This window comes from Trichechus manatus, unplaced genomic scaffold (genome assembly GCF_000243295.1).
Source record: "Trichechus manatus latirostris isolate Lorelei unplaced genomic scaffold, TriManLat1.0 scaffold00041, whole genome shotgun sequence".
NCBI classification, from domain to species: Eukaryota; Metazoa; Chordata; class Mammalia; order Sirenia; family Trichechidae; genus Trichechus; species Trichechus manatus.
In genome coordinates, this window is record NW_004443977.1 from 14,956,916 (window position 1) to 14,968,060 (window position 11,145).

Consider the following 11,145-nt stretch of genomic DNA (forward strand, 5'->3'; position numbering starts at 1 on the left):
GAATGTCTTCTTTGGTGAAGTGTCTGTTCATTTCCTCTGCCCATTTTTTAATAGGATTATTTGTCTTTTTGTTGTAGAGGTGTTGGATTTTCTGGGAATATACTTTTTTTAAAGACTAAAATAGGATTCAGTGGATTTTAAGTGTAAATTCACAGCCCTAACACAGTGGCTGCAACAATGGGCTCAAACATAACAATGATTGTGAGGATGGTACAGGACCAGGCAGTGTTTCGTTCTGTTGTACGCAGGGTCACTATGAGTCAGAACCAACTCAATGGCACCTAACAACAACAATAACATATCACTGTCCATCCCAGACCCGTCACCATTTGATACAGTTTTCCAACATTTCTTTTTTTCAGACTCTCAGTCTCTAACATAAGAGTAATCATCCATCATGGCTACCAACCTCACCATTGAGAGTGTACATGCTTTTTAAAAAAAATCACTAAAATAGAGAAGTATAATTTCCATAGCTAAAAGAGGCTCATCATTAATACCAGTTATTAGTTCATCTATTTAAGTGAAATGATTCTCCATAGAAACTGATCTTCCTTCATTGGAACATCCTGAACCCAAACGAGATTGAGGCCATGTAACTACCAGGAGAAGGAAAGGTCAGTTGAATCAAGACTGTTCTATAAGGCTGTCCTTTTCATTTATTTCTCGTGAATCATATGAACCTCTGGGAGATCTCACACCCCTGCTTTTCATTAAGGAACAGGTAATGCATTTAACTTTCATTTGATGATTCAGGCTAGAGAAGATTATGATCTGAACTTGAGGGGGGTTAAAAATAAACAAATCATTTTTACATCAATACAGGGATCACTTTAGAGGAGCTAGGAGTTTGGTTTTACCCAATGTATTTTACAAAAGCAAAGGAAATATTCATAGAAAGATGATAAGAGTTGTCTATGAAGGTGTATAGCCACAGAACCCACCTGGGCCTGCAGGCCAGGGGAGGAATTATCTTTGATACAGTAGCTTTGGGGGCAATTCTGAGAGGGAGGCTGGGGACTATTTCATCACCTACGCTTGGGAGTACAGATTCCTACTGTCCTCCTGATAGAGGCAGTAGATTGCTTATCATCTTTTCCATCCACATTGTCATCTAAGGCACAATTAGATTCTAACTTCAGGGGGAACATCTTTGGGACTGGGCCGGTGGGTGGCAGGGGAACTATGTTCTTGGTTGATGAAGCAGCAGCTGTATGACAAACCATCCCCTCCTCCAAAAACTACCATTCTTTATGTCACGGTCGGTTTTTTTGTTTTTGTTTTTGTTTTTTGTTTTTTTTTTTCGCCTACCTTGTTCTCAGCATAGCTTACCTGTTAACATGTTACTTTTTCTAAGTGCCACAATTGCAGAATGTGCCCCAGGAAAATGGCTGCTTACCCTGATCTTCCCCTGGTTATGCTCCTGATTGTCACTCAAGGGTTTTAAATGTTCAGATAGAGTTCTAAAAAATGTCATCGCAGTTCTAAAGAATGAGAAACTATGGGATGTGTTCCTCAAAATGACTTTGTACAAACTCTTGGAACAAGCCAAGGCTGAAGTTATATTATACCCAAACTCCTTTCCAAGAGGTTTTTCTTACCTCCAAATACCATTCATTCTGATTAAGAAGGCAGTTTTTTGTTCATTACAAACAAGCACAAATACTGTTGGCAAATATGTCTCAATCTAGTCTTAGTATCTTCTGAGGTCCCCAATTCCATAAAATTTAGCACACGTTGTCTCTACTCTTTCCTATCCATTCCACCAAATTTTCTCAAAGGTTTCCTTCTTTTCAGTAGAGGAAATGAAGATTGACTTAAAGTAATAAAGTCTGCACACGCATATCAAAATAATGCTTTTATTATTATGGTTACAATGAAAGGGCAAATTCAAGTCATCTGCATCTCATATTTCTGCCTCTGTGTTTTGAATCCAGCCACAATGTCCTCTTGGGAATTGTTCTATCATCTCTTCTCAGCAGCTAGCTCTTCTGGGGTGGAGGGGAATCAAAATACGACAGAAAATAAAATTATTATTTCAGTGCAGAAACTGAATCCAAGAAGTGGGTGGGATAATTGTCAGGAAGCTAGAGAGAAATAACCATTAAAAGGAGGAAAAAGGAATATAAGAAAAGATATGGAATTTTGACTCAGTTTTAAAACTTGATCTTAGTCATGGGCAGATTTCAAATTGGTTTCAACAAACAAGGTTAGTTTACTTGTGCTGAAGGCAGACAGGGTGATATGAAAGCTAAAGAGAGTTTGAAGGAGAAAAAGTTTACAAGGAAGAAAAATTAGAAGGTGTACTCCCTGAACTATCTAGTCAATGTTTAATGATATCTCATATTGCTACCCATCAAAGTCATTCAGAACCTATTTGAAAGAAAACGAGAATGTACTTAGATACCTCCCAACCTAGACAAAAAGAACATAAGGTACTTCGAGTTCATCTTGAGAACTTTTGCGTAGATCTGAATGAACAAATATGAGCTATGACTCAGGGACTAGCTAAAGGAAATGAGTCATAAGGTGGTGTATTTAGCTGTTTGAGTTTCAGCATCATACTCAGCCAATCTGACATACAGATTCTTTGAAAGTTGAGAAGTAAAGTTACTGAACACTGTCTATTGTTAGGATCTTTATTTTCCAACATTAAATGCATTTCTGGATCCCATGATTTTGGATCCAATTTTATAGTGAAGTCACTCTTGAAAGCCAAGAGGTTTTGATTTTCTTCTGTTTCTTCCAAGTGAATGTTCTCGCTGATCATGGAACTTATTAAAATTACAGAAAATCATGAATACAATGAAATAATCTATAATCAATGTTCTCTCCCTGTGGGGCATATAAGTCCATATGTATTAACAAAATTAAATGAACTATTTGAAAAAGTCAATCATGGCCACTATGCAGCATCCAATATTATAAAATATGTAACCATGGGATCTAGAAAATTTTTAGATATTTTACCCAATAAAACATAAAATATCAAATGTTTCTTATTAGAGGGAAAGATGGTCTTAAATTTCTGTTACATTTTGTTCTCTTTTATCCACCTAAATGCTTGAATGCATATTCATAATGAATAAATATCTTTATTTAAAGCAAAGTGAGACCATGAAGATGAAAACATGTTTTCTAATCCTACTATTGTTTTCTCTTTGCTTTTTTTAATATCTCTTTTCATATGTTCATTTACATTATATCTTAGGCTGGGTTCTCTAGAGAATCAAAGCCAGTGAAGCATATAAATGTATATAGATAGATTCATATCAAGGGAATGGCTTACGCAGCTGTAGAGGCTAGAAAGTCTGAAGTCTGTGGGTCAGGCTGGAGGCTTCTCCTGATTCATGTAGCTGCAGGGGCTGGTGAACCTAAGATCGGTAGGTGAGACAGCAGGCCTCTTGCTCACAGGATGCAGAGGCTGACAAATCCCAAGATCAGCAGATAAGCTGCTAGCTCAAGTCCCAAAAACCAGAGATCAGATGAACAGGAGCCAGCTACAGGAGCGAGAGCGAGCAAGAGCCAATGTGCTTTGCCAGAAAGTCTGCCTATACTGGATGCAGGCCACACCCCTGAGGAAATTCCCTTTCAACTGATTGGTGGCTCATAATAGATTGCATCGTGGAGGTTGATTACATTACTACATAGCTACCAAACTACATCATAACTGCCAAACCACTGAGAATCATGGCCTAGCCAAGTTGACACACAACTTAAACCATCACACATTACAAACAAGCAAAAGAAGAATGTCAAATTTCTGTGTTTTTCTTATATTCCTTTAAAATTAGGCATAACCTATCTAATCTTGTTTGGAGTTCCTGGGTGGTGCAAACAGTTAATGCACTTGGCTGCTAACCAAAAAGTCGGAGGTTTGAGTGCCTCAGGAAAAAGGTCTGGCAATCTACTTCCAAAAACTCAGCTACTGAAAATTATGTGGAACACTATTCTACTCTGACACACCCAGGGCCTCCATGAGTCAGAGTCAACTCAATGACAGCTGATTATCTCATTTTGTTATTAAGTCAAACCATTTTGCTAGGCAACTGGTTTTGTTGTCTCTGTTCATTTATTTCTTGTTACCACCAAAATATATAAATCTTTTCTCCCTGTGAGAGATTGTCTGCTGGATTTAGTTGAATTTCATCCCAAGGTAGTCCAACTGGTATATGCATGAAGACATAGTTGCATAGCCTGGATAGGACTGAGAAACTGGTCCTTGAAACCAGGAACATTAGTGCTGAACCTCAGCTGCCACCCAAAGTCAAGCCAATATGAATGTCTCCAAGGATATTTTTTAGCTTAATCTGCCAACGTATCTGCCATTACTATGCCCCAGAAGGGAGCTACAAGTAATGTTTCTAGTGAGCAAACAGCATTCATGGGTAGATACTCAATTACATGATGGGGAAGCATAGATACTCAATTACATGATGGAGAAGCAACCAAAAAAAATTTTGTTGTTGTTAGGTGCTGTTGAGTTGGTTCCTACTCACAGCAACCCTGCATACAATAGAACAAAACACTGCCTGGTCCTGTACTATCCTCACAATCTTTGCTATGTTTGAGCCCATTGTTGCAGCCACTGTGTCAATCCATCTAGTTGAAGGTCTTCCTTTTTTTCACTGACCCTCTACCGAGCATGATGTCCTTTTCCAGGGACTGGTTCCTCCTGATCCCTCCTGATAACATGTCCAAAGTATATCAGATGAAGTCTCGTCATTGTCATCCTCGCTTCTAAGTAGCATTCTGGCTGTACTTCTTCCAAGATAGATTTGCTCATTCTTCTGGCAGTCCATGATATATTTAATATTCTTCACTAACATCATAATTCAAAGGCATCAACTTTTCTTCAGTCTTCCTTATTCATTGTCCAGCTTTCACATGCATGTGAGGCAATTGAAAATACCAAGGTTTGGGTCAGGTGCACCTTAGTTCTCAAAATGACATCTTTGCTTTTTAACACTTTAAACAGGTCTTTTGCAGCAGATTTTCCCAATGCAATATGTCATTTGATTTCTTGACTGCTGCTTCCATGGGTGTTGATTGTGGATCCAAGTAAAATGAAATTCTGACAACTTCAGTCTTTTCTCCATTTATCATGATGTTGCTTATTGGTCTAGCTGTGAGGATATTTGTTTTATGTTGAGGTGTAATCCTTAATGAAGGCTGTAGTCTTTTTTTTTTTTTTTTAATTGTACTTCAGGTGAAGGTTTACAGAACAAATAGTTTCTCATGAAACAGTAGTACACATATTCTTTTATGACATTGGTTAACTGAAGGCTGTAGTCTTTGATCTTCATCAGTAAGTGTTTCAAATCCTCTTCACTTTCAGCAAGCAAGGTTGTGTCATCTACATATTACAGGTTGTTAATGAGTCTTCCTCTAATCGTGATGCCGCATTCTTCTTCATACAGTGCAGCTTCTTGGATTATTTGCTCAGTATACAGATCTAATAAGTCTGGTGAAAGGATACAACCCTGATGCACACCTTTCCTGATTTTAAACCACACAGTATCCCCTTGACTGCCTCTTGGTTTATGTACATGAGCACAATTAAGTGTTCTGAAATTCCTATTCGAAATGTTAGCCATAATTTGTTATGATCCACACAGTTGAATACCTTTGAATAGTTAATAAAACACATGCCAATATCTTTTCGGTATTTTCTGCTTTCAGCCATGATCCATCTGACATCAGCAATGATATCCTTCATTCCATGTCCTGTTCTGAATCCAGCTTGAATTTCTGGCGTTCCCAAGTACAAGTACTCAATGACATGATAGGGAAGTGTTATGAGTTGAATTGTGTCCCCCCAAAAATATATGTCAACTTGGCTAGGCCAATTCCCAGTATTGTGTGATTGTCCACCATTTTGTCATGTGATGTGAATTTCCTAAATGTTGTAAATCCTACCTCTATGATGTTATAATGAGGCAGGATTAGGGCAGTTATGTTAATGAGGCAGGACTCAATCTATAAAATCAGGTTGTGTTTTAAGTCAATCTCTTTTGAGATATAAAAGAGAGAAGTGAGCACAGAGACGTGAGGAACTCAAACCACCAAGAAACAAGAGCCAGGAGAATACGCGTCCTTTGGACTCGAGGTCTCTGCACTGAGAAGCCCCTTGACTGGGGAAGATTGATGACAGTGACCTTCCCCCAGAGCCGACAGAGAGAGAAAGCCTTCCCCTGAAGCTGACACCCCGAATTCGGACCTCTGACCTCCTAGACTGTGAGAGAATAAATTTTTCATTGTTAAAGGCATCCACTTCTGATATTTCTGTTACAGTAGCAGTAGATGACTAAAACAGGAAGCAACCCGAAAAGGTAGAAGTATTTAATAAAGATACCCGTTTATAGTAGGAACACTTATCATGTGCCAAACACTCTCTAAGCGCTTTCTATATATTGACTCATTTAATCTTCCTTGCAAATACATGGTGAAGATGCTGTTATTATCTCTATTTTAAGGATGATGAGATGAAGACACAGAGATTAAGTAAATTACCAGTGTCACACAGCTGGCAAGTGGTGGTACTAGTATTCACAGTCTAGCTCAGAGTCTGTTTTCTTAGCCAGTAGGTTATACTGCCATTTATAGGTTATAAAGGAAGTTTCTACTTATTAATCAAGTCTATTTCTAGAAATGAGGTCAGGACACCTTGCAGTTAAAAGCATCATCTTTTTCTATATTCTCTTTATAGGCAGCTGTTACTCTCTTCCAACAATAGGTGGTTATCCTAACAGATAAAGGACAACACAGGCTTAAATTTAAGCTTGAAGAAACTGGCAAGTCAACTGCTCAAACAGATGAATCAACAGCTACAGCAGTGGAATGAGACAATGGGGGCAGCATCAGATAAATAAATTGGAGAAATTCAGGGCATCAAGAATTAAAGACTGCTTGTCACTGAAATACGTATTAGGTCCCCTTTCTGGGGAAATGTTATCTATACTGAATAATTTAACAATTGATTATAAACTGCCTCAGGTTATTAAAAACATTTCATATTCTCTTTCCAATAAGATTGTAACTTATCTAACGTTTGAATCAGTATTGTCCTTGTGTGTAACAATGTACTGTTAGACATAAAGCTGATAGTTAATATATTTGTTGTTGGCAAATTAGATTTTCCATAATATTTCTTCTCTTATGTAACAAGTAATTTATACTATCACAAGAGTAATATGCATTCATCATAACAATTTAAGAAATAAAGAAAAGTACATGCAAAAAATTACTCATCATTCTTTCACATCACCATTCTTGTGTTTGGGTCTGTATATGTTCAGTCTTCTCTCTCTCAGTAGTTCTCAAGATTACTGTGAGATTTGAATGAGATAGTAATGCAAAGTATGTGGTACAGAGCTTGGCATAAAGTGTTCAATAAATGGAAGCTATCATTAAGGTGATGACTGTTATTTTTATTCTATCTATTTATAAGGAAAAGATTCCTAGAAGTAAACTTGCTGCTTAAGGAGTATGTTCAAGTTTTATAAATAACTGCCAAATTTCTCTCCAAATAAAAGAATCTATACAAATGTATACTCCTACCCAGTAAAAGAAAGTCTTTCTTCACACCCAACCACTAAACAATACCAACTTTTATATTATCACTAGTTTGAATGAAATATGGTAATTCTGTTTAATTTGCATTTCTTTTTGTGAATGAGTTGAGCATTTTTTATGATGATTATTGGACATTTAAACCAGTAAATTGCCTGTTCGTATTCTTTGAGCATTTTTTGTATTATATTATTTTTCTTTTTCTTATTGATTTGTAATAGTTCCTTACGTTTCATGGATATTCTTTGACTCAGGTTGCAAACATTTTCTCCCAGTTTTCTGCTTGCCTTTTAACTTTATTTATGGTATGTTTTAGGATTCAAAAGTTTTGAAATTTTATGTAGTAAAACCTGTCAATCTTTTCCTTTACTGTTTCTGGACTCGAAGTTTTGCCTAGGAAGGTCTTTCCCATTCCAGTATTTATAACATCTCCCTATTGCTTTATAATTTTTATATTATTAATTCAGTTGTTTAATATATCTAGAATGTGTATGTATGTATGTTATGAAATAAGGCTCTGACTTTTTTTTTCATTTTATGGATATATAATTATATTCACACTATCTGGTCAAACTTTAGATTTTTCCCTTTTATTACAATCTGGAATGTTTTACTGTAATCCAATAAATAACACTAGTAGCCAAAATATATATAATGTTCTACAAATATATCCACTTGCCCAGAGCCTCTTTATACAATCTATGACAGGGTATTTTGAGTGTCAATCTAACTGATGAAGAAATTCAGCCAAGTTAACAGCCTGATTTTTTTTTAAATCAATGTTCTTCTAAGGAACATAACAGGATCAAGAGCTTCCATACATGAAATTCACCATGTCCAATATGCAATACAAAATTACTCAACATACAAATAAACAGGAAAACATAGCTCATTCTCAAGAGTAAAGGCAATTAATAGAGACTAATTCTGAGATTATCCCTATCTTACAATTACCAGACTGGAGTTTGAAGCAGGTACTACAATTATGTCCAAGGGCTTAAAGGAAAATATACTCATATTGTGTGAAAATTAGGATATACCAGCAGAAAAATAAAAACTATAAAAATTAACCAACTATAACTTTCTATAACCTAAAAATGCCATATCTAAAATAAAAATTTTATTGGATGGGCTTAAGCATAGTGCGTGTAACAGAGGAAAGACCAACCAACTTGAAAAGAGATCAACAGAAATTATTCAGTCTGAAGAAGAGTACGAAATAAGGTTGAAAATCTTTTTAAAAAGCAGAGTTTCAAGCACCTGTGAGATATTATCAAAAGGTCTGTTGTTGCTGTTAGGTGCCATTAAGTCAGTTCTAACTTAGAGACCCTATGTACAACAGAACAAAACACTGCCTGGTCCTGCGCCATCCTCACAATCCTTGTTATGCTTGAGCCCACTGTTGCAGCCAGTGTCAATCTATCTTATTGATGGTCTTCTTTTCTTTCACTGACCCTCTATTTTACCAAATATAATGTCCTTCTCCAGGGACTGATCCCTCCTGATAACATGTTTAAAGCATGTGAGATGCAGTCACAGTCTCACCACCTTGCTTCTAAGGAGCATTCCGGCTGTACTTCTTCCAAGACAGATTTGTTCATTCTTTTGGCAGTCCATGGAATATTCAATATTCTTCGCCAACACCACAATTCAAAGGCATTAATTATTCTTCAGTCTTCCTTACTTATTGTCCAGTTTTGCATGCATTTGAGGGGATTAAAAACAGCATGGCTTGGGTCAGGCGCACCTTAGTGTTCAAGGTGAAATCTTTGCTTTTCAACACTTTAAAGAGGTCTTTTGCAGCAGATCAAAAGGTCTAGCATAAATGTAATTAAAGTCTCAAAGAGAGGAGAGGAACTATGGGGTAGAAAAAATATTTGAAGAAATAGTGGCCAATGTTTTTCCAAGTTTAGTGAAAGACATGAATTTACAGTGAACATCAAGCAGTATTAATACAAAGAAAATTATATGTAGACACATCATCGTCAAACTGGTGAAAACTAACGATAAAGAGAAACTCTTAAAAGCAGTCAGAGAAAAATGACACACTGCACACAAACAAACAAGAAGTCAAATGATTACTGATCCCTCTTCAAAAACAACTGAGGCCAGTGTATAGCTAAAGTACTGAAATTTTAAAAAAAAGTCAAAGTAGAATTTTATATACAGCAAAATTATCCTTCAAGAATGAAGATTAAGAGATGGGGCCAAGATGATGGAGTAGTCAGATGCTTCCGGTGGACCCTCTTACAACAAAGACCAGAAAAAACAAGTGATGTGATTATATATGGCAATCTGGGAGCCCTGAACATCAAAGGCAGAGTTGAGGAACTGGACTGAGTGGCAGGGGGAGGGAGAGATGGTTCAGAAGCAGCGAGAAGTTGCCAGACCTGGCCCGGTGTGAGCCTGAGCCCTTCAGGCCTGATCAGGTCAGGGGTGAGTGGTGAGGCAGGCAAGCGTTGGTGCTCGGGAGGCGTATTCTGCACTGGGAGAGACCCAGCCGCTGAAGGTCTACATGGCCACGCAGAACCAGCGAGAAGCAGCCCTCATGAAAGATAAGTACTTGCGTATAGCTTACCGCGTGGATCAAAAACACCCCCTTGAGGGAAAAACTTCTCTTCCATTTAGCTCCCCACTCCCTGCTCTGCACTGGGTTCTGGACCAGCTTCAGCAATTGCCGAGTCCCCTGGGCCAGAAGTAGGATCTGTTACATGCCCAGAGCCATTCTCCCTGCCTTGGAGACTGAACAAATTAACTAACGGGAAAAAATAAACTGCTGGCTCCCCTAAGCCCCTAAAACACTGAAAATAGGGAAACAGATGTCAATATGTAAAAGATGACAATATTAAAACAAAAAAGAGGGACTTAAAAAATACAGATTTTTCATATGGAGAGGAAGTCAAGGCAATATAAAGAAATAAAAGACTGGTATAAACTTAGAAAAATAGGGGTAAATATTAAGGTAATCACAAAAGAAACTAACAATCCTACAAGTTAAAATAAAAAACTAGAAAAATATAAAGACTCAGCAAACACAACACAAACAAAAATGAAAAAGATGAAAAGAAAATACATAAAGGAAAACGACTCAACACAGAAAATTAAGTGGAACAAAGAAGGCTGTCAAAAACACACAAAAAAAGACATCAAAATGACAGCACTAAATTCATACCTATCAATAATTACACTGAATATAAATGGACTAAATGCACCAATAAAGAGACAGAGAGTGGCACACTGGATAAAAAAACACGATCTGTCTATACGCTGCCTATAAGAGACACACCTTAGACTTAAAGACACAAACAAACTAAAACTTAAAGCTTGGAAAAAATATATCAAGCAAACAACACTCAAAAAAGAGCAGGAGTTAAATGGGAGCTCCTAAAAATCAAACACTTATGCTCATCCAAAGACTTCACCAAAAGAGTGAAAAGACAACCTACAGATTGGGAAAAAAAATTTGGCTATGACAAATCTGATATCAGCATTTAATCTCTAAAATCTACAAAATACTCCAAAACCTCAACAGCAAAAAGGCAAATAACCCAATTAAAAAATGGGCAAAGGATA

The 11,145-nt window shown here is 37.0% G+C and overlaps 1 protein-coding gene across 1 annotated transcript in view; it reads right to left on the bottom strand.

Moving 5' to 3' along the window:
- Positions 1-1,967: 1,967 nt before the first annotated feature.
- Positions 1,968-11,145, bottom strand: part of AP1S3 (adaptor related protein complex 1 subunit sigma 3) — a 124,616-nt gene continuing 115,438 nt past the window's right edge. The window contains exon 5 of the mRNA XM_023731348.1: positions 1,968-1,991. Coding sequence (XP_023587116.1) covers positions 1,983-1,991 — 9 coding nt within the window. The 3' untranslated portion in view covers positions 1,968-1,982. The remainder of the gene's footprint in view (positions 1,992-11,145) is intronic.